Below are 27,216 nucleotides of genomic sequence, written 5' to 3'. Positions count from 1 at the left end.
GGCACTCACTACACCTTGGCCCACACTGGACACGTGACATGGTAGGTATTTGGCACATAGACAGTTGAATGTCAGGCCACCCATCTCAAACCCAAGCCTATGCCCCAGGGAGAGACCACATAGGTTAACCTCAGGACTAAACCTGCAGGCATGTGGCTGAATTTTTCACTTCTGCTCTGGGCTGGCATTAAGAGAAGCCAGCTTCAGAAGCCTTCAGAGAAAATGTGAGCACCGTGGGGTTTTGAAGCTTCCCCAAAACAGACATCTCAAGCAGAAACCACTTTTATTGGGATGGCTTCGTTTGAAGAAAAGGAAAAGAGACAACACCAAGAGACAGACTCTGCTAACAGGCGGGGGTAGCCAGGCGTCTCTGCCCCATGCTGTGCAGAAAGGGGGGGACCCCGGTGCCCCCGTCATGTCACTCATTCCTAGAGACCAAGATCTGCTCAAGCTTCAATTCACCTTTTTGAATACTTGCTTGCAGACCACACCCTCCACTCTCATCTCCTGAAACAAAAACAGATTCTTGTTATTGGCCAAAGCAAGGTCACACTTGAGGCTCAGCATGTCCAGGGGCAGGAACTCTGAAAATACTCTGTGACTGCTATTTTTTCCTCATGAGTTGGTCTGAATGAGACAATTCCTTGAAGAGTTAGATGACCCGGGTCAGGGGACATCAGTCTTGGCTATGCCCTCTAGATAGAGCTGGCTGGAGACAGATGTGGCTCAGAGCTGATCAACAGGACCCTCGGATGCCTCCTTCCTCCTACTACCCTCCAGGAGCCAAAAGGCTTTAAAAACACCAGGTCTAAGCCCAGGTCAGAGACTGTGCGCACATTTGAAAGAAATCAGGGCCAGAAGCAAGGCTCAACCCCTAAAGGGCTCAACAGGTCACTGAGACCAGGGTTGCAAACTGGCATGGTGGTTCCAAGCTCCAGCTGCACACTGGAGTTACCTGGGGAGTTTGAAAAATGCCTGGGTCCCAGGTTAGACTGGTTATATCAGCATTTCAGTGGGTGGAGTCCTGGAATTGCTATATTAAAAGCTCCCAGGTTGTACTAAAATGCAGCAGGGCAGCCCCTGCTGAATGTCACCAGAGAGAACGACAGCACAGTGTTTACACTTTCCAAGGTTGTTTTTTTTTTTTTTTTTTTGATAGGAGGCTGGAAACTTGAATATTTATGTAACATCTCCTAATTTTTAAGTTGTTAGCTGAAAAAGTGTAAGGCCCATGGATGGCCAAATAAAAGATACCTATGGTCCCTACTTTGTAACCTCTGGCAAAAAGTCATGGAACTTTTGAGCTGAAAGGGCCGATGAAGATCACATAACCCACCCTGGTTGCTCTGCAGCTGGGGAAGTGGAGGCTCAAGAAGAAGACTGGTTCAAGGTCAGGCACTGCAGCCCAGGCTGTAAGCTGCCTCTGAATATGATGTCCTGGTGCCTCTTCTTACTGCACACATGTCCTGAAGCTCCTACAGATCCTGATCTCGGCAGAAGCCCTTTGTGGTAGGATGGTGTTTTCCAGATGAGGTTGACAGAAAGAAAGCACCTCCCAAAAGTACCTGGTGAGTCAGAATAGAACCCTGGTCACCTGTACGTGGCTCCTTTCTCAGAACACAGAGTTCCAAGGGAGCAGGAGTGATGCAAGGTCTCTGCTCAGAGGGTAGGTGGTATTTTAGACTCCCAGGGGCTAAGGCACCTACTCTGGATATGGATGTGCTTTTTCCCGATAATGATAGCATAGACGTGGCTTTAACCAGCGGTCCCAGGCTGGAGGACAGCGTGAGGGAGGGGCCCACACCTGAGCCAAGAAAGGCTTCTCCTCTCCTGACCCAGACTGTTGAGACTGTGAGCAGATAGGGTAGGGGGTCCTTGGACATAAAAGAAACCATTTTTGACTGAAGCCACTTTGTGATCTAATGCCTGCCCTCGAACAGGTCTGAGTAAGTAATGATCTTAAGGGAAGTGAAGAAATGCAGGAATCAAGGAAAAGCAGTCAAGGAACTGTGATAAAACAGGGGCTGAGTTTCTTCTCAAGGGATACACATGACAATCTCTGGGTTCTGAAGGAACTAAAGCCCCCACTGAGGTGAATGATGGACATTTTCTGACCCTTGTGACTTCCATCAATTAAAGCTTGGACTCTGTTGACCTTTGCCCCATCTCGATGCTGAATTCTCCTCTGCTCAAGTCCCTTCATGAATACGTATGAGCCCTTGGCTTAAAACTTCCCCAATTTTGGTGTTTGGAAAGACATGGCTTTCAGAAAAATGCCCAGTGTTCTTCTTACTTGCTGCAAGTAATAAATGCTTCCTTCTCCCAATCTGTGGCTTGGTTGTATCTTTGGGCTTGACACCCACCAAGAGGTGAACCTAGTTTTAGAGTAACAAGATCATGTCTTGAGAAGCTTAGAGAAGTCACCCTGGTTCTGGCTAGCCACAATTTGGCATGGTGAAAACGGGTATCATTTGGGAGCACATGTAAGTTCTGTCATCTTCTAGCTGTGTTACTGGGATGTGAGCCTCCACGTCTTCTCCAAAATAAGAACCATAACAGTACCTGGCCATATGGTTGATGAGACAATGGAAAAGAGATATGGAATGCTAAAGAGCTTGGGTCCACATCTGATGGTTAGCAGATGCATGTCCTCACCTCCCTCTGATTGGACAATTGGGTCAGCCCAGACCTTAAACACATTGCTCTGTTCTTCAAATCACTCAAGCATCTTCTCCAGGGCCTTGGAAGAGAAGTGTCAGAGCAAAGCCAAGGCCCAGACATGGTGCATTCTTCCAAAGTCCACCCAGGCCCCAACGCGACCAGGACCTGTGGGGTCCAGCGTGGCTTACCCACCCACCTTCCCAACCTCCAGAACCTACCAGGTGCAGCTCGTCACCCTCAATCCACTGGGTCCAGCCACGTCCCTCCTTCTCGCCCTTCTGTACACACTCGAGCTTGTCCCCATCCCAGCTCACCGTGGTCTACCGAGGCAAAAAATACAGTTGTTATTCTGGAGCCAGCAGCCCCTGGGCTTTGGGGTAGGGGCAGCCCCAACCTTGAGAATCCAGGGTGTGCTCAAGTCAGTTTCATTAGAGAAATCTACAGCCTTGTGCCCCTTGCCCATCACATGCAAATCAGTTTTAAAATTTACAAAAACCTTCATAAATGTAAATGGGTAATTAGGAGAGAAAAAGTCACTGGGGTGGGGCTGACAGTGCAAAGGCTGAGAATGGGGCTGGGGCGGGCACGGATGTGGAGCATGCTCAGGAAGCTCCTCAAGACGGTTTCGTGTCCGGTTCCAGGTTCCAGGGGACCACGGTGGGGAAAGAGGAGGAAGCAACTTGTCTGCCCTTCCGGTCAGGCCACCACCCCCTACCCCCTGCCCCACCTTTGAGCTCTCACGTCTTCCCTGAGCCTCGTGTGCCACCACAGGTACTGGGTGTGCTGATGGCCAGACAGACAGCAGGAGGAAGCCCAGTCTCTGCACCTGGACCTACCCAGAAATACAGAGCTGGGAGTGCTGGAATTTAGATGGGAGACAGCCCAGAAGCCCATGGGCTAGACTGGGACCTGTGTACAGTGGGCTTATCCAGTATCTGCAGCTGCCCACCTCTGGTCCATTGAGCTCTGCCCTACCCCATGGAGAGGTTAGAACCCCATGCGTCCCTTCACTGTGAGGCTCTGAGCAAGTCCATCACTTCTCTGAGCCCCAGTGTCCTCATTTGTCATATGAGGCGGTCAGAGGCCATGAACTCAAGAAGCCTTGGCTTCACAGAGGTAAGCTTCTAGGATTCTTGTGTTCCTGCCCTGCTCAGCTGAGAAGACGGTTAGCAATTGCCTGAAAAGGATTTAGGAGAGCAGGAGGAATCTGGGAAGTGGGTGTGGAGTGAGGGGTGCACTCCCTACAGGAGGACCACCTGCCCCTTCCTACTCCACCCCCCAGTCTCCAGCCTGGGTTTGCTGATCTCTACTGCCCCCTACTGTTGGGATGAAGCCTGCCGTGAGAGGCGGGCACAAGGGGGACAGGTGGAGCCGGTGTGTCCCCAGCTCCGCCCAGGAATCAAGCTGCCCTCTGCTCCCGGAGCCCAGAGCGGGAGGGATATGGGAGGACTTGGGGTGAGAGCGGCTTCTTTCCCTGGTCCAGAAATCACTCGGGGCACATGTCCAGCCCCAAGCCAGAGGGAAGGTCCCACCTCCAAGTCAGAGCAGAATGAAGTGAACGTCTGAGAAGGTGGGTGTAGGGTAAAGGCTTCCAATGACCTCAAGCCACAGACAGGATGACCCTTTGCTGAGCGCCTTGTGCACACCCAGCCTGTGAAGGGAAGTGGGGACTGAAATCAACTTCAAGGAGCTCATAAGAACACTTGGCCTCCTCATCAACTGAGCTGCTCTTCATGTTTATTCAGAAGCCTCCCCTGCATACAGATGCATACAGAGGGCTCCAGATGCACCCAGAGGCCAAGAAAGAACCGTGATGCTCAGTTACAAGAAATACACTTCTGTCTCTACTGGAAACATTCGAGCCAAGGAGCGTATTCCTACCCTCCGTCCTATAAAATGCAAGAAATGCTCAAAAAAGATCACAATAATAAAAATATTGTAATCTTGCTTCTTCAGAGATAATTACTCTAACATTTTGGTGCATTTCTGTCCAGTCCTTTTTTCTCTATGTATGAAAGTTGAAAGAATTAGTCGCTCAGTTGTGTTCCACTCTTTGCAACCCCATGGACTGTAACCTGCCAGGATCTCTATGTATAATGTTTTTGTTTTTAAAACAGTGGGCTTCCCAAGTGGTAAAGAACCCTCCTGCCAATGCAGGAGACATAAGATACAGAGACATAAGGTTCAGGGTTGCATCATATATGGTTTTGTACCTGTTTCTTCATTTAATAGAAGCAATTTTCCACTTTGACAAATATTCTCCATAAGCATTATTTTAATTGTTATGTAATATTTAGGAAATGGACACATAATTTGTAAGGCCCAGCCAGCAAAAAATGAAAATGAAGACTCCTTTATAAAAAATGATTAAGGATGGTAAAGGATGGTAAAGAACCTGCCTGCCAATGCCGATGTAAGATACCTGGGTTGGGAATATCCCCTGGAGGAAGGCATGGCAACCCACTCCAGTATTCTTGCCTGGAGAATCCCCATGGGCAGAGGAGCCTGGCAGGCTACAGTCCTGGGGTTGCAAAGAGTCGGACACAACTGAAGAGACTTAGCAAGCATGCAAGAATTTTAAGACAGTGACAGCAGAGCATTAAACCAAGGGAGGGGCCCTTCTGGGAACAGAAGCCTGTGGAGCTCCCCTGACTGCAGGCCCATGGAAGGCAGTCCTGGCAGTATTTCCTTGTACATGCACCATTATTTAACCTGTTACCTATTCTTGGACATTTAGGTTATTTATAATTCTGTGCTACTATAAATAAGACTTCCGTACATAGTTTTGAACACAATGTTTTGTTAGAATAAATTCTGAGGCAAAAAGACTTGCATAAAAGAGTGAGCATACTTTTAGGGTTTTTGATATATATCACCACCTTGATCTCCAGAAGACTCACACCTGCTTCCCTTCCAACATCAATGTCAGAGAACGAGCTTGAAAGAGATGTTCATTAATGGTAAAGCAGGCTTTGCTCCGGTGCTAACACGTTACCCTTTCCAGATCATTTGGCATCTTTTAACAGGGACCATTTGGATATAGATAATAAAAATACCTTATCAAAAGAATGATGGATGGTGCAATTTCAGGCTTCATGATAGACCTAGGGATTCAGGGAGTAGAAGGCTCTTGGACTGTAGAGAACTCTTTGTTAGAGCCCTACAAATCAGACCCTCAAAGAGAAGGATCCCAAACACACAAATGCTATGTCAGTTTCCACAGGAGGTACTTTCTCAGCCTAGAATTCCTGTTGACTCTTGACCCTGGGTGAGTTAGGCAGAAAAGAGACCGGTTCTCGTCTATATTGAAGATACAGAGAGGCTGAGCTCAGAGAGGTTAGGTGATTTTCTCAGTGTCACCCAGCTAATGAGGAAAAGAACCTGGGCTGGAACATGGGCCTTACATGACGCAGTGCCTTCGTTTCCCAGCCCATGCAGGGCGCCCAGCAGATGTCTGGTAAATTTTGAGGGGCTGCAGAGAAAACATGGACATTATGCTAAGACTCTGAGCAGCCCCAGAAGGAACACTCTTCAGTTCAGCCCAACCATTGCTGGGTGTAGGTGCTGGGAGCCAGAGTTGGGTCCTGAAGACCCATGCCCCTAAGAGACCACCACAAAGAAGGAGGGACAGTGACATGCCAGGTGGTTATAGCTCAGTGTTATAGGCGCTGGCGTCAGGGGAAGCACAGAGGCAGGAGGGCCCTCATTCTCAAGGAAATATGACTAGCTTTCTAAAGTGGGAAGGCATTCCAAACAGAGTCAGTGCTGAAGGAGGGGGAGGTAGACAGGGTCATAACCCTGCACTATAACTGGGACTGTGGCCTGGTGCATGTCTTCAATGCCTCCTGACGCTGCCTTTGCCCTCACACAGCCCCATGGCTCTGGTCTGCTGGTGGAACACTCACCAAGGGGCCAGGGAGCCTGCTGGGCCGTCCTCTGGGTTAAAGAGGCTGGGAAGCTCAGCTCTTGGTATCTGTCTCCCTCCCATGCTGTATCAGGTTGACCCAGTATTGTCAGCAAAGAACACATTCCCTGGAGTCAACAGACCTGGACCCTCTGTCCCGAGCTGTAGGAATGACCTTGGGCAACAGGAGGAACCTCTCTGAGCCTCAGGCCCTCATCTACAAAAGAGGGATTCACAGTACCTTCTGTGGCACTGTTCCATCAGGATCCCCAGTGGGTCATATGACGTTCACACCCTTGGGAAGCCCCCTCCCACACTGATTCTGGCCTTGGTGGTGTGAGTTGCTTTGGCCAATGGGACAGCAGGAAGCACAATACAAACAGTGCTTTCAGAAGCCCGGGGGGCTCACTGGGGGCTCATCATCTCAGGATCCTCCCTCTTGGGATGGAGCTGTTGTGCTTTAAGGAAGTACAGGCTATTCTACATGGCATCTGGTCCCATCACTTCATGGCAAATAGATGGGGAAACAGTGACAGACTTTATTTTCTTGTGCTCCAAAATCACTGTAGATGGTGACTGCAGCCATGAAATTAAAAGACACTTGCTCCTTGGAAGAAAAGTTATGACCAACCTAGACAGCATATTAAAAAGCAGAGACATCACTTTGCCAACAACAAAGATACCTCTAGTCAAGGCTATGGTTTTTCCAGTAGTCATGAATGGATGTGAGAGTTGGACTGTAAAGAAAGCTGAGTGCCAGAGATTTGATGCTTTTGAATTGTGGCGTTGGAGAAGACTCTTGAGAGTCCCTTGGACTGCAAGGAGATCCAGCCAGTCCATCCTAAAGCAGATCAGTCCTGAATATTCATTGGAAGGACTGATGCTGAAGCTGAAACTCCAATACTTTGGCCACCTGATGCGAAGAACTGACTCACTGGAAAAGACCCTGATGCTGGGAAAGATTGAAGGCAGGAGGAGAAGGGGATAACAGATGCTGAGATGGTTGGATGGCATCACTGAAATGGACATGAGTTTGAATAAACTCTGGGAGTTGCCGATGGACAGGGAAGTCTGGCATGCTGCAGTCCATGGGGTCACAGAGTCAGACACGACTGAGCGACTGAACTGAACTGAGGCTCTTCTATTGGAGTGAAGACCGCATGATTCTCTCCAGAGGATGAGAAAAAGTGATCACTGTAGGAGAACTGAGGCTCCTCAACCGAGCCTTCAGCTGAATGCACTCACATGAAGCTGCGAATACCCAATCAATCCACAAAACCACGAGTAGGGAGTAAATGGTGGTTGTTTTAACGTATTATATTTTGGGGTGGTTTGTTAAGTGGCTTTGGATAACGACAAGACCCACTTTACCAGTTTATGCTGAGGATGAGAGAAAATATACATAAAATGCATAGGGCCTGTGTATGGGGTCCTAGGTAATGGTGATCATGACATCCAAAACTTAGATAAGGGTGGGATTTGCTTGTCAAAGTTGAACAATAACTAAAGCATTTGTTTCTTTTTTTGTTTAAGCCTTTCTTTTTAAAGTTGGAGATTAGAGAAGTGATGGACAAGCTAGTTACCATGGCTAAATGTTTCAGAAGCACCTTCCCTTCCAGAAGACTTGGATCCAAGAGGAGACCCTGCAGGGCTGCCTGGTGCCCGGAAGCCTTCTGATGTCTGCTTCCCCTAAAATTTAATTAGTCTTTGTTTAAGTAGAAGACCTATTTGGAGACTCCCCACTGACAGCTGCAGTGGCTCTGAAAATGCGATTGAGTTCTCCCACTTTGCTGTTCCCTGTTCATACTTGGTGGACATGGATTTTTCTTTTTTAAGCTTTTTATCCTGTAGGAATAAACCAGCCATTTCCCAGAGGAACAGATTTGTCCTAAGAACAGAAAAGGGGTGGGGAGTCAGGGAGGGGGGTGATCATCTACAAACGCATAAGAGGACAGAAGGAAAGAATGTTGGGAAATGGGTGGGTAACAAACAATGGTTGCTTGTTTTTCTATGACACAAAACAGCTTATGATAACAACCTTTCCCGGAACCCAAGGACTTCTGTGACCTCCCTCTGTGGTGAGCAGCCACCTTTGGCACATCAGGCCAAGTCTGGAATGAGGCTCAGCTTGCACTGTGAATGCAAATCTGAAAGGGTCTTTAAGAGGTCATTCAATTCAATTTCCTAGCTTGGACACTCATCATGGCTTAATCCTGTAATCAGGGTCTAGTGGGGGCACTTTTAGGCAAGAGGATGTTCCTGGTGCTTTTTAAGAGGCACAGGAAGGCAGGTGCCAGTGGGAGCTGAGGTGGGTATGGTACAGATCACAGTGTGCTGTCCCCCCCAACCCCTGCACCATGGGCTCTGGGGCCCCACCTTGGAACTGAAGCCCAGACAAGTCAAGGACAAGGGGAACGTATGGCCACCTTCAGCTCCCCTCCTAACAGTAATCCTCACAGACCATCTGAAGTCTGCAAATGAGCTGCAGCTCAAGGCGGCTGGTTATAAAGCAAAGCCGGTCCAACTTTTCTATTAAAAACTAATAACCCCCAACACTTTGTCCTTGTCAGCAGCTTTCCCAGAAACACATGCACCAAAAGATGAGTGAGGACAGTCAGTCCTCTGATGGGGGACTGCCACTTCAAAAGTCATTATCCAGCTCCCCTGACCACTTAGAAACCCGAGCTGGCGTGGAGGTGACATAGAAAACCCAGGTCCCACCAGCAGCCTGAGGAAGCTGGTTCCAAGGATACCTTGAGGCCTCTCACTCCATCTGAGTGACCTGTACGGTGAGTGACAGACCATTCCCACTAAATGGACCCAGTGACCTGGCATGAACCACAGACAGTGAACTTAGCTGCCAAGGATTTATAACGATCCTTAGAGCCCCAAACATCCACTCCCACAATCACGGGGATGATGGCTCAGTGGTCCTTCTGCACTCGCCCTCCCAGCTCTGGGGTGCCTCTGCTTGGAGGCCTCGGGCTGGACCTGATTGCTTCTGTGGTTCCACAGCCAAGTCCTAAGAGGGGAGGTCTTGTCCACGATTGGTTCTGCCTGCAAAGGCCAGAGCCCTCCAAAGCCTGTGCTCTTTAAATTTAAGGGGAAAATTGAAAATCCAGACAGTGACCAGACACTTTCTATACGTGATGTGAAACGAGTCGCCAGTCCAGGTTCGATGATGCGCGATACTGGATGCTTGGGGCTGGTGCACTGGGACGACCCAGAGGGAGGGTATGGGGAGGGGGTAGGGAGGAGGGTTCAGGATGGGGAACACAGGTGTACCTGTGGTGGATTCATTTTGATGTTTGGCAAAACTAATACAATATTGTAAAGTTTAAAAAAAAAAAAAACCATTGTAAAAAAAATAAAAATAAAATTAGGATAAAAAAAAAAGATACAAATTAGCCATTCCCCCTGGAGTTTGGTGCTTCACCTTTTGAGGGCTTCTGGAACAAGGAGGATGTTTTTAGACTCTAGTACTGTTAAATGTGGAAGTGGGAGGGTAGGAAGGACAGGGAAAGTAAATGAGAACCTGCCAAGTGCTGGGTATGGTACTGGGAACTTTACAGCTGATCAAAATTAGGCTTGTTAAGTAACCCGCCCAAGCCATCTCAGGGTTAGGGGTTGAGCCATCACTTGAACCCATTTCTTTCTGGCTGACTCCATGAGCTCCCCTGCCCAGGAGGCCAGGCTGGGTGATCTTCTGATCCATTACAAGGGGGCTGGCAATGACTTAAAATTAGCACATTCAGGGGAAAAGCCGATTCATTCTAAAAGCAGGTTAAAACTAGATTAATAAGACCTTAAAACACGAACAAGTAATTAGGTACATAAAAGCCATCAGAAGCAACAGCTACAGACCCATAAAGCCACAGTAGGCCTTCGTGGGCATGAACAAATGTGATTCCAATACCATGAAGAAGCCAAGAGCAAATGATACTGTGAATCTTAGGACAAACAAAACAATAAAATGTTAAATCTTGACAAGTCATTTAAAAAAGTCCTTAAAAATTCCAGAAAGTACCCAGGATTAATTTTAAAACAACAACCCATCAGAGAGCTCAAGGTCCCGTGAGGCCACCATTCTGGGGAAGAGGGAGTGAGGCTGGAGAAAGTCATGGGGTTCCCATGGAACTGGGCTCAGTCATTCCAGGGGCTCAGTACTGAGGATGGCCCGAAGTCTGGACTGGACCCAAGCTCTGCCATGAAGCAGCTCAGCCTGGAGGGAAGGCAGACATGCCAACTAGCACCAGTGCCACCTGTGTCCTGTTGCTGGGTACCTCCTCGTGGAAGTAACAGCATCCTGTCATTACTGCCATCATCATCATCCCCTCCCCAAATCAGGAACTGAATACTCACTGCATGCTGGGCAGGGTATTAAAGTGTGGGTCATATCAACACTTTGGCCACATCATGTGAACAACTGACTCACTGGAAAAGACCTGATGCTGAGAAAGATTGAGGACAGAAGGGGAAGAGGGCGACAGAGGATGAGATGGTTGGATGGCATCACTGACTCAATGGACATGACCTTGGGCAAACTTTGGGAGATGGTGAGAGATAGAGAAGCCCGGTGTGCTGCAGTCCATGGGATTGCGAAGAGTCAGGCATGACTTGGTGACAACATATCTGATTTGTTTGATTTGATTAACATATTTGATTCCCTAAGCCTCTGGGGCAGTGATGCTTCTCCCCAATTTACATATATAGAGACTGAGGCTTTACGGTCACTCAGCCATTGGGACTTCCCTGGTGGTCTGGTGGTTAAGAGTCCACCTTCCAATACAGGGGACATGGGTTTGATCTCTGGTCAGGGAACTAAGATCCCACATGCCCTGGAGCAACTAAGTCAGCGCACTACAACTAAAGAGCCCTACAACTAGAGGGCCTAACGAAGCCAAAAATAATAGATAACTTTTAAAAAAAGGTCCCCCAGTCATGAAGTGGGGAGATGAGGTTTAACTTCAGAGCATATGCTCTTGGCTACTGGGCTCTGCGTTTCCCTAGTATAAGCTGACTCTTGAATGAACACTAAGGTTTTGCAACACAGCTCTGTGTAATCAAGGGCTTCCCTGGTGGCTCCGACAATAAAGAATCTGCTGGCAATGAGAGAGACCAGGGTTCAATTCCTGGGTTGGGAAGATCCCCTGGAGAAGAGAATGGCTATCCACTCCAGTGTTCTTGCCTGGAGAATCCCATGGACTGAGGAGCCTGGTGGGTTACAGTCTATGGGGTTGCAGACTTGGGACACAACTGAGTGACTAACAACTGTCATTTTTCTGGGTAAGTGAACAACATTCAGCAGAGATAGGTTGCACACCAGCCTCACATGCTAGAAACAGAAGGCAGGGAAGGTGAAGATTCTGCTCTAAAGAGCTCACAGACTATTGAAGACAAACAGAGAATTCCTGTAGAACGGCAAGTGCTGGTAGAGGCAGGTGATGGTGACTGTGGAAGTGGGAGGGCACCTCATCAGACTCTGAAGTGGAGAGAGAGGTCCATCAGGGAAGGCTTCCTGGAGGAGGTGATGCTGGAATCGACACCAAAAAACAGCAAGAGTTAGGTTAAGAAACAGAAATTGGAAAAGAGGAATGAGGGAATTTCAGGCTCAGAGAATAGCCTGTACAGATGCAGGGAGCTCAGGGGGTTGCATGAGTGAGGCTTCCAAATGGGCTTTGCCTGGCTGGACCCTTCTGGAACGATACCCCTCAGGGAGACTAACTCTGCACCTCCAACCCCAGAATGTACCAGCATCTCTTTTTTCTCACTTCACAACTTTGTGGCTCCAACCCGCCAAACCTGGTACAATAGAAAATCTAAATATTTGCCTATCTGGCAGGCAGAGTTGGCTCTACTACTTGGGCAGGTACAAGGAATTGGTCTATTCCCAAGTCCACCTGCAGTGGGGGTGGAATAAAGGAGGGGCTGTCCTGCCAGAAGGTGCTCAGAGAGGCCCAGAAGAGCAGAGCCTACTCGGGGGAGGCCTCATCTCTTCCATGGGGACTTCTGGCCTCTATTTTTCTGTTTATCTTTCAAAGCAAACAGAAATAAACAATTCCCGGAAGATAAGAGATGGCAGCTCAGTAACCAGGGAAGGTCAAGCAGGTCAGGATGTCTTGACGAAGAACTCCTTTGAGTCTATACTTTTATCCACTGCAGGATACCAGCCCCCATCTTAGCATCTAGAGCAGAGGAAACACACAGTATTGTTTGTTGACTCAATAGAATAAATAAAATGGCAGAAAACATTCTAGGGGTACTCATAAATTTTCAGGCAATGAACATCCCCCTTTCTTCTTTTACAGACAAGCTGTCCTAGACAAGGGGCTTCCCTCGTGGCTCAGATGGTAAAGAATCTGCCTGCAATGCGGAAGACCCAGGTTCAATCCCTGAGTCAGGAAGATCTCCTAGAGAAGGGAATGTCTACTCACTCCAGTACTCTTGCCTGGAGAATTCCATGGACAGAGGAGCCTGGCAGGCTATAGTTCATGGGGTCACAATAAGTCAGACACGATTGAGTCACTAACACTTTCACTTTTTCATCCTAGGCAATGTGGCTGTTTGTTCTTTCATAGATTAGCCTCATAGAAACAGGTTAGCCATTGGAACGACATGGGCTCTGAGTTTCTGAAGCCTGGAGTGCTTAGGGCCATGCCCGGCGCTACACAGCCAGAATGAGCAGGAGTCATGGTTTCCATCCACGTCTCCCTGACTCTGAACCCACAGCCTGCCCATTTCTCCACAGGAACATCTTGCTCCCATGGATGCCATTCCCATTGAACCCGGCAGACTGTGTGTGAGGCTGGTCTGGCCATCAGACAACAACTTGTCTGACCTAGCTGGGCACTGGCAAGGGACCCAATGACAGCCTTGGACAGAGGCTGGTCTGGACTCCAATCCATCTCCACCTCTTTCTAGCTGGGTGACACCAGCTATTTACCTTTTGAACTCTTCATCAGCAAAATGGGGCTAATGAGTCCTGCCACAGAACAGAGCCATCAGGAGGAAATGAAACAAGGGTTTGGAAGGGTTTGGAAGGACCTGTCTTAGAGCTGGACTCTTCTTAGCTCTCGGTCTTGCCCTCCATGCCCCTGTTCTCAGTGGGTGTAAACAGGCAGGTGCCCCTGCAGCCCAGCCTCTGCACGTGTAACCTGCTAGCTCTTCTCTAAGTGGCCAGGTGTCTCTTCACACAATACCACCTGCAGAATTTGTCTCCTGGAGGACACAGTTTATAAAGTGAGAGAGCTACCGATAACAGCTCCTACTGATGGAGCAGTTGACTGCAGGCTTTCCTGCATCTAATCCTCACTGTGAAGCAGATATCCCTTACTTGATAATTATTCCCATTTCACAGACACGTGAAGGCAAAGGAAGGTGAAGTAACTTGCTAAATGACACCCAATTTGTTAAGCGGCAGAGATGGGACTCCAAAGATGAACTGAACTGATTATGATGTAGTCGGACTGCCAGGCCCTGCCTTGAAGGGAAATGGACTGTGGACAAGCAAGAGTTTAGAGGAGGGCCAAGAACAGCTACCCTCAGCCTGGAAGCTGCAGATCTTGGCCAGCAGGGCAGCCTCCACTGCCAGGGAGAATGAGATGGAAGCCAAACCTCTCACCTCCCCTGCCAATCCCATCCCAGGACATCACAGCTTCCCTGGGGGACACAGCATTTGAGACTGCAAAAGTCTCACAGAGAAATTAACTCAGAGCCCTGACCCCTTAACATAACAATGCTTCCATTTTTCTCTGGTAACAACCTGAAGTTAGACAGCCTGGATCTAAATCCTGGCTCCACCAGCTAGCTCCCTGATCTCAGACAAATGATATCTATTCATTTCTTATTAATATTTCCCTCAATCTAGGAAGAATTTTGGCATCTTTATCATAGAATTGTGAGGATTCAAAGAATTAGTGCATAGAAAGTGTTTAGAATCCTTAATACCAACACACATTAGCTAGTTTTTAATGGCAAGTAGATCTCGTAGATATGGTGAAAGACGACACCTATACTGTTTGAGGTTCCACTATTTTTATACTCATTTCATAAACACACTGGAGCTAGTTGTGCCAGGCACTGGAGATACAAAGGTGTGGGCCCCACTGCTCAGCATCTCAAATGCACTGAGCATCACAGGCGCCCTGGGGCAGCACCTGCGGAGAGGGACAAGGAGGCAGAGGGGAGGATGAAGGTGGATGGGGCGTCAGAATGAGGTCTGTGGAGCAGTTAAACCTGGGCTGGTCCTGACCATGAGTAAGTATCCTCCCAGGGAGAGGAAGCAGGGGACTTATCCCAGGGAAGAGCGCAAAGAGGTGCAAAAGAGGATGGTATGTGTGAATGGTGGGATGGGGCTAAGTGAAAGGTGTGAGGCGGGAGTGGGGCTGGATAGGCAAGCGCTGCCATGTTCTGAGGTCCTGAAGGCTGTCTGGATTTTGCCCATCAGCCCTGGGGAGACTCTTCGGATTTTTGAGCTGGGGAGTAGAAGCGTGATGCATTTCTCTTTTTATTTTTTTTAAATTTTTGCCCATTCCACACAGCATGTGAGATCTTAGTTTCCTGACCAGGGATTGAACCCTTTCACCCTGCATTGGAAGTGCGGCGTCTTAATCACTGGACTGCCAGGGAAATCCCCGTTTCCCTTTCCAGAATGTGAAGGATGGTAGAAGGGAGATCGGTGTGAAGATACTGGAGTAATTAAATGAAATCCTCCATGGAAAGTGCTGAGCCTGGCACATACCAAGTGTAAGAGACGTTAACTGTTATTATTATTACGGGCAAGAGATACTCAGACGATGGGGAAAGGGGAGAGAGATTAAGCAGCAGATCTGTGCAACTTGTGGATGGGTTGTCCATAAACACTTTCCATTTATCTTCACAGCAATCACCTTCATGGCTACACACTGGTCTATGGAATTAAAAGCCCACAGTCACTCTAAACACCTGCGGTCCCAGGCGTTTAGGGACAACTGCAGGAGGTGGCCTGTTGTGTAAACCACACAAAGCTGGGAGTCAGAGGTCTGAAGTTGAATCCTGGACTACGGTTAACCAGGAGTGTGACCCTGGCAGGACCATGGGTCCCTGTCTGTTAAAAAGAAGAGTACTTCTCGGCTCTAGGATTGTTGGAGGACTGAATATATAATACATTATACATCAGGCACTAGGGCGGAGCCTGCCGTATATAGCCCTCAGAGGGTGGCTCTGATTCTATGGGCTGTTGAGGATTATTACTGACCAGCTTCTACAGATTCCTTTGTACAAATATTAATAGATACAGCCTATCTTCTGAATTTTCCTGGAATGTAATTCCATAAGTGGGATCTCTGAGTCAAAGAATAAGATGATTTTTCTGACTCATTGCACATTATCAGATAGGATTCCTACACACCCCAACCCTTGACCCCCTGCTCATTTTCTGAGTGCAGAGCCAGTTTTACTGTAAGGTTGGCAAAGACTGATTTTGCAGGCTGGGTTCTCCCCCAGTCCTGACTTCATGTTCTGCACACGAGTCTTGTTTTATACAGTTTTCCCCCAGACTATTCCTATGTTGTCCTTGGACCCTCAGGTCAAGAAAGAAAGGAGAGAGGGAAGAAGGAATCTAAGCTATTTGCATACTATAGGAAACAAGTAGAGTCTTTAGGTATTTAACCAAAATAAATGTGCTCTCATGGTAGAAATTCAGGTGGCATGAGGTGACCTGGGGTTCCTCTTTTGAGGACAAGGGGTGGTGTGTGTGAATGTGTGTGTGTGACGCTCTAGCACAACTCCATTTATACAACACAGACAGCTACAAAAATGCTTCCCAGGGAGGAAGCTTTTGTGAATCAGGCACAGTCTCTGCTGTCAGAGGAGCTTCCAGTCAACTTGAAGTCATACAGGAATAAATCCCCAAGCCCAGGTGAGATGTCTGCCAATGCTGATTTCCAGGCAGACTTCCGTGGAGAAAGGGGAATCATGTTTACAGCCTCTGGGCGCCTGGAGGGGGTTTCCCAGTTCCAGATCCTGTGCAGATAGGGGTCTGGGTTCACCTGTGAGGGCCTAGAAATCCTGAGTAACTAGGGTGGTAAACCAGCACAAAGGAGGCTCCCACGCTGAGTGCACATGCACAAGCAGTTTCAGCTGTGTTTAGACACAGTGTTTAGACCTGTCTATCCGGGACTTTTGGAGGTGGGTACAATAGGGCTGAAGGTGAAGCCCTGGATCACTCCCAACACCCTGAGGCTGTCCTTTTCCCCGTCAACCCACACTCCAGCCTCTCATGCGGGGCCTGCCTTGGGTGGGCGGCCCAGGGAGGTGGAGCTCCCACTCGGCCTGCAGAGACCCATCTCCAGGTACCACACACCCTCTCCCACACCCCTCAGAGTCCTTGTCGGCTCAGCTACTGCTTGAGATTAGTCAGAAACAAGAGCCCAGCCCTGGCAGACCTCCAAGCTTTAGTCAGAGAATATTCCAACTCCCACTGTGTACTCACCATACACCAACACTGTGGTAACCGCTTAGCTTGCATATAGCACATTGAATTTTGTAAAGTATCTTCCACTTGACGTGCTCTTTTAGAACCTTGCCACATCTGCACTGAGATGTGGAGTCCATGTTCCCTTCCTTGGGAAGATGGGTGGGCCTTTGGGACTGCCTGAACCAACAGAATATGGCAACATTCTTTCTATATGACTTCAGAGGCTAAGTAGATTATAAGAATGTCATATACTTCTCCTTTATTCTCTTGGCCCCCTTTTTCTTGGAACCCGGTTGTCATGTTGTGAGGAAGCTCAAGCAGCCAGTAGAGAGTATGAGTGAGCCATCTGGAAAGTGGGCCCTCCAATGCCTCACAAATGTGGCACACAGCAGGGATGAGCCTCCCTTTTTGAGCCCCGCCCAAATTGCAGATTCATGAAGAAAATAAAGAACTGTTACTGTCTTGGAGTCTTGGAGCACTAAGTTTTGGAGTGGTTTGTTACACAGCAATAGAAATTTGAGATAATTCATCACTACATAGTTTTCACAACAATCCTATTAGTGGTACTGTTCATATCTTTGGCTCCTGTTTACAAATGAGAACACTGAGGTCCAAAGAGATAGAGTATGTTCCCAAAGGAAACACAGCTGGAGGGTGGACCCAGGATTCAAATCCAGGTCCATCTCAAAGCCAAGCCTCCCAGTTGCTCTGCTGTACTCTGCACTTGTCCAGCTGCACACACTGTTGGTATCACTTTCTTGGACCCTGAGTCACAAACCATTGTGGGCTGCTGCAAGTTTGGTGTCTCCAGGCATCCACATGGACTGGAGTGCATCTCTCCTCTTTCATTAAATCCCCATAAATGGGCACCCTTAATTCCAGCACACTGAACCATGAAAAGAACATCATCAGAACCTGGGCACGGGCCAGCCCACTTTCTCATTTCTCTTTCTTAGTAGTTATTATAAGCATGGTCTTTGAACCCACAGCATCAGCATCAGTCAGGAACTTGTTAGAAAAGCTCTTGGTTCCTACTTGAGACTTCTGAATCAGAAAATCGGGATGCGGGGCAAGTTTAAGTTTGAGAACTACTGCTCTAACTCCTACGTGGTTCTTAACCTATGATCTGTAGGACTCTATGTCACAAGATGTTTTTAGATGTAAGCAATGGAGAAGGCAATGGCACCCCACTCCAGTACTCTTGCCTGGAAAATCCCATGGACGGAGGAGCCTGGTAGGCTCCAGTCCATGGGGTCGCTAAGAGTCGGGCATGACTGAGCGACTTCACTTTCACTTTTCACTTTCATGCATTGGAGAAGGAAATGGCAACCCACTCCAGTGTTCTTGCCTGGAGAATCCCAGGGACAGAGGAGCCTAGTGGGCTGCTGTCTATGGGGTCGCACAGAGTCGGACACGACTGAAGCGACTTAGCAGTAGCAGCAGCAGCAGGAAAACTGCAAAACACTTCAGGGGAAAAACAAAGGGAACATACTAGCTGCTTCAAGGACGTGAAAAGTCTCGGAATGGTGTTGTATCAGGAGTTCCAGCAGCCCTCCAGTGTTGTGGTTTCTTTCTCCCTCTCTCTTTCTCGATTATTTCTGCTTATCTACTGGCCTCATTTTATTTTTTCCTTCTGTTCGATTTCTCCTGCAGCCATGGAAGGTGGCAGAAAACATACGACTGGCCCAGTCACACACACAATCACGGGTCAGGCCGCAGGACACTGTCACAGTCCTGGTTTAAGGTGCTCGACCCCGGAGAGATGACGTACTGGGATGTGCAGCCTCACCAGAACCCACAGGTAAGTAGGGGTCCTTCCCACCCCAAAGAAGGTGCTTCTCTGGGTGGGTAGCAGAGCAATGTCGATCAGAAAAACAAACAGTTGTAATTCTCCAGTAAACACGTGGCCATCACAAGAACACTGCCTGTAGGCCAGGGTCTCGGAGGGATGTCCCCCTGCTTGTTGGACATAGTATGGTGGCTTCACAAGGCCCTATTTCCTGTGCCATTGCCCTAGTCCTCAGAATGAGCTGTGAGCCAGGTGGAGCGGCAATCACAATGTCCATTCAGCAGATGTGAAAACAGAGGCAGTGTGTTCAGTCATTTAAGGTCACTTTGTTAACTAAGAGGGGAGGATTCAAAACCAGATGTCTGACTAATATCAGCACTCCTTTCTCCATACCTCCAAGCCTTCTCACCACTCTCATCCAGGTTGTGATGAGGGTCACAATACAGAATTGAGGTGCTGGTCCTTAGCAGAACTCCATGAAGCTCTGCTTTCATGGAGCTCTGTAATGTAGAGTGTTATAAACAGACAAGTTGGAATCCTTCCTCTGCCACCAGCTGACTGAGTGACTTTGGGCTAAAAAAGATTCCTCACCCAGGAGCCTCAGATCTCCATCTGTAAAGTGGGCATAACGATACTTACCGAACAGCATTTGTTGTGGGCACCAAAAGAGAAAAAAGTGCGAAAATCATCAGGGTCAGACCTGGCGCTTGGTAAGGATTTAGCACATGTTATTTCCCTTTGTTCCTAACAAAACCCCAAACCTAACAAACAAGTGTGAGTCTTGAAAGCTACTTTGTGAATTTTATTTGGGTTGCTTTAATTCTCCTTTTTGTAATCCTCAAAAGCATGCTGCTGACACTCATTTCAAAGGTCGAAGAACTTTAGCTAAGACATGAAAGACACTCCGTGTTTCCTTCCTGGAAAGGACCCAGCCAAATGCTGGGGCCCTGATCTGGGCAGGGGCGGCTCTCAGAAAGCTCTCAAACCCAGTGGCATTCTCAGCTCTGCGGCCCAGGGAGTGAATTCTGCCATTGACATCGTGTTTTTGTTTTTTTAAAATAAGAATCAAAGAAATCTCTTTAATGAATCAAGAATAGGATCAGAAAGCTGGCAAAAGAGTTTAAACCAAACTGTTAACAGAGGTTTGGTAGATACTTAGATGCATGAATGGATGGATGAAAGTAAGTCAAGGAGGGAAGGAAATGAAACATGTTTAAGTGCTGATATAGAAAGATGCTGAAGAAATATTGAGAAACAATGTGCAAAGAAGTAGATCCTTTCTTTCTTCTCTCCTTTCTTTTTCTCCTTCCTTCTTTCCCTACCTCCCTCCTCTCTCTCTCTCTCTGTTTTTCTTTCTGTCTTTTCCGGCTTTTGGTAGAAATATTGACCAATTCTGGGGGGCTTCCCGGGTGGCTCAGTGGTAAAGAATCTGCCTGCTAATGCAGGAGATGTGGGTTTGATCCTTGGATCGGAAAGATCCCCTGGAGAAGGAAATGAAAACCCATTCTAGTATTCTTGCTTGGAAAATCCCATGGACAGAGGAGCCTGGCAGACTATAGTCCATGGGGTCGCAAGAGTCACGACTTAGTTCACTAACAACATTTGACCAATTACCTACTCAATAGATACAGAGCTGCTGGCTTCTATATTTGAGGAAGATTTGGGGACAGACCAGCCAGAAACAGTACCAGTGATTACCTCTGGGGAGTGGAAACGAAGCTGAGTAAGGAAGGGGCCTTTCCTTTTCAGTCCACTTTCTCCTGTGCTGCTTGAATTCTTTTTTTCCTTTTACCTAAAAACAGACAGCAGCAACAGAAGGCTGGAAGCAGAAGGCAGGTTCTGTGGAAGGGGTCATCCTGAGTTCAAGGCTGGAGCTGGAGGCGAGGCCTCTGCCTGGGAGGAGGAGCCCGCTCCTGAGTGAACAAAGCTGCAGTTTCCCAGGGGTCCACAGTGGGATGACAAATGGCCCTTCTGTCACCAGCACACAGAGCCAGGCTCCTGGCTGAGACCCTGGCTGAGGCTCGTCTTCTCCCATAAAAGCAGCTCATGCCAGGGGAGCTGAAATCAGGAGTCGGATCATTCTTTGCACTGAGGGGCTCCTTGGCCTGGGTGTGGGGAACAGTATTTGAAGTGAGGGAGCACCTCTCTTTTGGCAGGTCCCCTACTCTGCCAAGGCCTCCATCTGCCAGATTCAATAAATAATATTGGTTTCAAACTAGGCCTGCAATTTCATTTTAATGGATAAAGGCATGCAGGAGGTGGTGGAGAAAAGCTGGACCCAGGCTTGACACATTTCCACCAAGATGACAGCCCTGACTGCTTGCAGTCATGTAAAGATCTGAACAGAACCGGCTGGAAATGTGAGCTGAGTGATCCTGGGCTCCATAGATCTGAGTGCCTCCACCCGTCAGCCTGGGGAGAGACCGCAGAGCCATTTCAGGTGGTGCTGGACATGGCTGCCATGTCCAGAGGGGTCCAGGAATGGGCTAAGCCATCCGGTGGCATGTGGCCCTCTACACCGGGCCTAAAAAATATCACTGAGTGTTTTCCACTTTTTCTAGAGACGCAGTTACAGAGAGGTTTCTTTTCTCCAAAGTGGTGGTTCTCAAGGTTTAGTTACACCAGAACCACCCGGTGGCTTATTGAAACCCAGATTGTAGGCCTCACCCCCAAAGTCCCTGATCTGGGAGGCCAGGGGTCTGGCTGGAACACATTTTTCTAACAAGTCCTCACACACTGCTGCTGCTGCTGCTCTCAGCTCTGGGAACCACTGCTCTAAGGAATGCACAAGGCAAACAGTGATATATGGCTGTTTGATCCTGGACTTCAGGTAATGGGGTGGGCGAGGGCTGGGGTAAAGTGGAAAAGGTCCCATCAAATGGGAGCAACTGTGGCCATGTCCCGGGGATCCACATGGCACAGAACTAAAAGGGCACCCAGCCTTTTTAGCAGTCTTGACTCTGTTGAGGTATGAACAGCCAGGAATATGGATTTTTCTATGACATAACAATCTTTGGCAATCACTGGCAATTGGCTTTGAAATTTGTCAAACATGGTGCAAGCCAAACAAAACACATCTGCAGGCCGGATTTCATCCTCTGTTCTAGAAGACAGATAAGGTTCCCAGGGAAAGAGGCAGGAGCAGAGCTCTGTGGGCTCTTTGGGGAGGATGGCAGCCTGACCACGCCTCTCCCAGGCTCTGTGGCGCCCATCTGGTCACCTCCAGGCCCCCTACTGGCGCCCCAGCACTAACCTCTTCTCCAGCCACACCCTACACTTTGGCCACATGAAGTCTTTGCAGACGGCACCTCTTTCCCTGATAAAACCCCTCCCAGCCAGGCCTTCTCTGACCTCTGGGCCTCTGTGCATGTGGTTCCCTTTGCCTGAAATGCTTTTCACATCCACCCTAATTCTTACGTGTCCTTCAAGGCTCCCCACAGCTCCAGGGAACCCTCCTTGACCACTGCCTGCTCCTGCCCTACCAGCCCTGTGTTCCCAGCCCACTGTGCTTCCACCACTGCACCGGGTGGTGAAGGCCTGAGGATGTGTCTGGCTCCTCCACTGGCCTGGCTGCCTTTGTGCCCCCAGGCTGAGCCCAAGGCTGGTGTGGGACAGGTTTGAAATAGCAAGTACCAAGTGCTGTTGGAGAAGACACTTGAGACTCCCTTGGACTGCAAGGAGATCAAACTAAATCTTTTAGGATTGACCCTAAAAGAAATCAACCCTGAATATTCATTGGAAGGACTAATGCTGAAGCTGAATCTCCAATACTTTGGCCACCTGATGGGAAGAACTGACTCATTGGAAAAGACCCTGATGCTGGGAAAGATTGAAAGCAGGAGGAGAAGGGGACAACAGAGGATGAGATGGTTGGATGGCATCACTGACTCAATGAATATGTGTTTGAGCAAGCTCTGGGAGAAGATGAAGGACAGGGAAGCCCGGTGGGCTGCAGTCCATGGGGTCGCAGAGTCAGACACAACCAAGCGAACAACGATAACAACAAGAGCTATTCTCTTGGCCTTGGCTTTGTTTTCACCCCCTTTCTGTTGTCTGCCCACTTCCTGCCTACCCTTCAAGCCACTGCTGAGACTCTACTTTCTGCGGGAACAGCTTGTGACCTCTCAGACCTGGGGGTCCTTCTCTGCCTGTCCCTCCCCGTCAGCACACCATCTCAGTATGATCGGCTGTTTTGGTCTGTTGCCTCCATTACACTGAGCTCCAGGAGGGCAGGACTCCCATGTGATTCATGTCAGTAACACGAGGGCTGCAAAGATAAACACCAACGAAATGCTTATAGGACCAAGAGAGGAATGAACATAACAGGTGAGAAATGAGCTACTTGTAATGTGCTGGGAAGAACGTGTTAGAATGAGGCCAGCTGATGCTGACAACTGGCTTCCTCCAGCCACAGTTCCTCCTGCTGGGTGCAGAGCACAGGGAGCAGAAGGTACATTATCTTTGGCAACCACCTTGCTCAGGACCCCCTGGGGGCCCTGGCCTGGGCCACGTGGCCTCTTGCAGGCAGCTCCCATCCATTCACAAGCACCAGGCTAGATAGCTGCTATCATTGTATTATCCTGCAGCCTCCCCTAGCCATGTTCTCCCTGTGGCTACCCAATCCGACTAGACAGCTGGGAAGAAGGACTTTTCTGCAGTCAGGGGCCAAAGGAAGGCCGGAGCAGAGGGCAGTCCATCTTCTCCATTTGCAACAGCAAGGTGAGTGCCTGCTGTCTACTCGGGAGGGGGCCTCCCTGAATCCCGAGACAGCAGATGTGACTGTGAGTCCTCACCCAATGTCACTGAGTTTGCCCAGCTGCTGGGCTCCCTGATCTGTTCACCTACCCCAGAACTAATGGCTAAGAAAAGAGGGTGGCCAAACCCCTCCCTCCTACCCACCCACCCACCTTCCCATTTTCTGTTACAGTAGGTTGTGACGTCACCATCTCCGGAACTCCTTCTGGGATCCCCTCCTCTGGTGCTTCCCTTTGTCACCACTGATCACACTGTGTTCTGACCCTGTGTGCATCTGTCTCCACCACAAAGACAGTGAGTTCCTGGACATCAGAGATTGTGACATGTTCCACTGGGTCAGACCACATGCAAACCCTCCCTCTGCCACTTACTTAATCCACCAAGGTCACACAACAAGAAATCTCGCCTTGGTTTTCTCACTGTAAAATGGGGTTAAAATCAGTGTTGTGAAAATTCAGTGAGTTAAAATAAAACAGGAACACTACTTTAGCACTCGAGTACAGGCATGCCTTGTTTTACTGCACTTCGAAAATACTGTGGGTTTTTTTTTTCACCATGCTGCTGGGCATGTGGGATCTTAGTTCCCCAACAAAGGATTGAACCTGCATTGGAAGTGCAGGGTCTTAACCAGTGGACCACTTGGGGAGTCCCTGGTGATATTGCGCTTTTTAGATTGAAGGTGTGTGGCAAATTTGCATCAGACAAGTCTATTGATGCCATTTTTCCAACAGCATTTGCTCACAGTTGGTCTCTGTGTCACACTTTGGTAATTCTCCCAGTATTTCACACTTTTTCACTATTTGTTATAGTGATCTGTGATCAGTAATCTTCGACAGTACTATATTGCAAAAAGATTACAACTTGCCCAAGGCTCAGATGATGGTGAGCATTTCAGTTAAGGTGTATACACTGTTGTTTACACATAATATAGTTGCACATTTAATAAACCACAGTCTAGTATAGCCAAAAGTTTTATATGCACTGGGAAAAGGAAAACTCTGTATGAACTCGCTTTATTTCGATGTTCGTTTTATTGTGGAGATCTGGGGCTGGACCTGCAATCTCTCTGAGGTCTGCTTGTATTAACTAGTATTACCAGGTGATCAATAAATGCTTCATGCATTAATGGATGAGAGTGGGAATGAAAGAGCAAAGATAATTAGCCAAGCAAGTATAAGCCAGCACATTCCAGAAGTGGCAGTGACCCAAAATAAACAGAGATGCTTGCTGTGCCTTGTAAGTACCTCAAGAGTAGGCTGGGGACAAGGACTGTTCTCACATTCGGTTCCAGGCAATGAGCCAGGGACCAGACCTTGGGCAGTGGTCCGACAGGCAGGGCCCCCACTTTATCAAGGCGGACTCTGACTGAAAGTCTCCTTTCCCACTGTGAGCCTCTCTGAGGATTAAGTGGCCTTGGGCGTTTAGAAGCGTGACCTGACATCTCACTACAACCACAGTGTTTTCTCCCACCAGTGGCCTCTCCGAGGATCCGCCTTGCCAGCCACCCCCTCTTCCGCCACTATTCCGAGTATAATCACTGACTCCTGATCCCCTTCGGATGAATCAACAAGTCGGGAAGGGTGAGTCATCCTGGCCTGGGGCTTTTTATCCCCAGACACTGGCACTCCTTCAACCACAGTCAACCAAAGCCCAGGCACAGGGTTCCGCAAAGGCTATCTACAGAGGAGCTTAGCCCAGAGCAGGAGTCTCGGCCTCAAAGTCCCACCTCTTCAATCTCTTCGCCCGGGAGCCTCAGTTATTGAGAAATATGGGGTTAGTAATCCCTCCTTCACTGTGGAGTAAAACAGCTGGCACAGTGCAGGGCATGGAGTAGCCCCTCAGTGAAGGGTGGGAGGGGACGGGGAAGAAGAATGAGGTGAATCTCATCAGGAAGCAAGGCAGGCCCCTAGGTCTGGACCCACGACTGTGAGAGCGAGGCAGACGGCACCCTGACCTCCCAGCGACCCCCAGAATGTTGATGGAGGCCCAAGGCTGACCTTCCGGAGGCAGCGTGGTGGCGCTAATTGGGGTCTCCAGGTCACCAACTTCCCATCCTTGTTTACGGGTGGCTTACTTCCCTCCTCCACTGCTGCTCCTTCCGGCCTGGGCTGCAGGGGCATTGACCCACTGAGTAGGTGCTGGCTGCGGGGTTCAAAGGCAGCCAGCCGCCTGGAAGCAGTGGAAGATAAGGAAGGCACTGGCCGGGAGCCAAACCCCAGTTTGGGGATGAGGAGGGGCAGGTCAGAAGGCATAGATCACAGTGCCCCTGCTCCCTAGAGTGACTTCCTGCTCTGCCATGTAGAAAGTTTACACTTGAAAAAGGCTGCCTATGTTTGGTCTTGCTTTCCTCCCTTCTCTCCTTCCTCCTCAACCCTATGGTACAGATAGAGTCAACAGATTTGCCTGGAATTCCTGCCCAGCCCTGCCCTAGCCATGCTACTCCAGGCACATCTCTTTGAGACTGTTTCCTCATCTGTAAAATGGGCGTCCTCAGACCTCCCTCAGGGGTTGTGATGATTGGATGAAGTCAAGCATATAAAGAAAGCATGGGCTCAAAGCCAGGACATAGTAGAGAGTCAACAAGCCACAGCTTTCCTGTTACTGTCTGGTTAGGAGGTAAGGGGAATTTGATGAGTCAGGTGCTGCCTACCTTGGGGGCTGGGAGTGGGAACATCTCCTGCCCCTCAGAACACAAGGGCCCTTGCTCCACTCTGGGATCACCCAGCCCCATCTTTGTCAGGAACCCTGGGAAGGAGATGCGCAGGCAAACGCAAAGCCTCACCATGCACTTGCGGTCGTCTATGCCCGTTAGATCCTCCTCAAACTCCTTCCCAACCTGGAAGTCCATGATGTAGTTTCTAAAAGTGCTCAGCGTGCGGATGATCATGTGGTCGCCTTCCTGCACGATCTCTTTGTCTGGCTTCAGCAAGTTGGCGATTTTGCGCAAGGCCACATTGACATCTGCAGGGAGTGCCAGGGTAGAGAGTTGGCTGAAAACATTTGGAGAACTGCTGCCAAGGTAGGGGGGCCCTACGAGCCTGCTCCCCCCACCCCAAGAAAACCACTGGAGTTCCTTGCTCGATTAACACGGCCTCTGCGTGCAGCTGGCCTGTCCTTTTCTTTCTTTCCTTTTTTTCCACAACAAAGTTTTCTGCCCTATGCTAAACCTTTGAAAACAAAAACTAGCCAACCAAGCCCAGCTCTTCTAATGAAATCCTCTACGTCGAGAGCCAACTATCAGACACTGACCACCATGAACCCTAACAACCCGGGTTCGGCAATTCGCAGGTCTCTGGCTCCCGGAGACGCCCCGTCCGCGGCCCGGGTGCTCTGGGCGGCGATAAGGCCTGACCGAGGCAGGCTGATGGGCGGCCGGCTCGGAAGGGCGCGGGGATCCCACCCTCAGAGGTCCGGCGGGGCGCCCGGGCAGAGCGCGGCGGGCAGCGCTTACCCAGCGCGCGCAGGTACTCCTCGAAATTCTCGTTGGCCAGCATCTTCCAGTACCCGGTAAAGTCGACCGGCATTTCGGGGGGACGACTGGGGCCCGACGGGGACCAAACAGGCCGGAGCAGATGTGGGCAGGCGGTGCGATCTGGGTGGTGGGCGGCCCGGAAATGTGCGTCCTCCGGGGGCAGGGGGCTCTTGGGGCGG

The 27,216-nt window shown here is 49.2% G+C and overlaps 1 protein-coding gene across 1 annotated transcript; it reads right to left on the bottom strand.

Annotated features, from left to right (window-relative positions):
• Positions 1–266: 266 nt before the first annotated feature.
• On the bottom strand, positions 267–27,216 carry RBP1 (retinol binding protein 1). Its single transcript, NM_001025343.1, is given in 4 exon segments — positions 267–507; positions 2,880–2,981; positions 26,348–26,526; positions 27,017–27,216. Coding segments are annotated over 4 exon segments (408 nt in total). The 5' UTR covers positions 27,090–27,216; the 3' UTR covers positions 267–453.

Source organism: Bos taurus, chromosome 1, assembly GCF_002263795.3.
Source record: "Bos taurus isolate L1 Dominette 01449 registration number 42190680 breed Hereford chromosome 1, ARS-UCD2.0, whole genome shotgun sequence".
Lineage (NCBI taxonomy): Eukaryota > Metazoa > Chordata > Mammalia > Artiodactyla > Bovidae > Bos > Bos taurus.
Note: the sequence above shows the minus strand (reverse complement) of the source record. Positions and strands in the feature narration are given on the sequence as shown.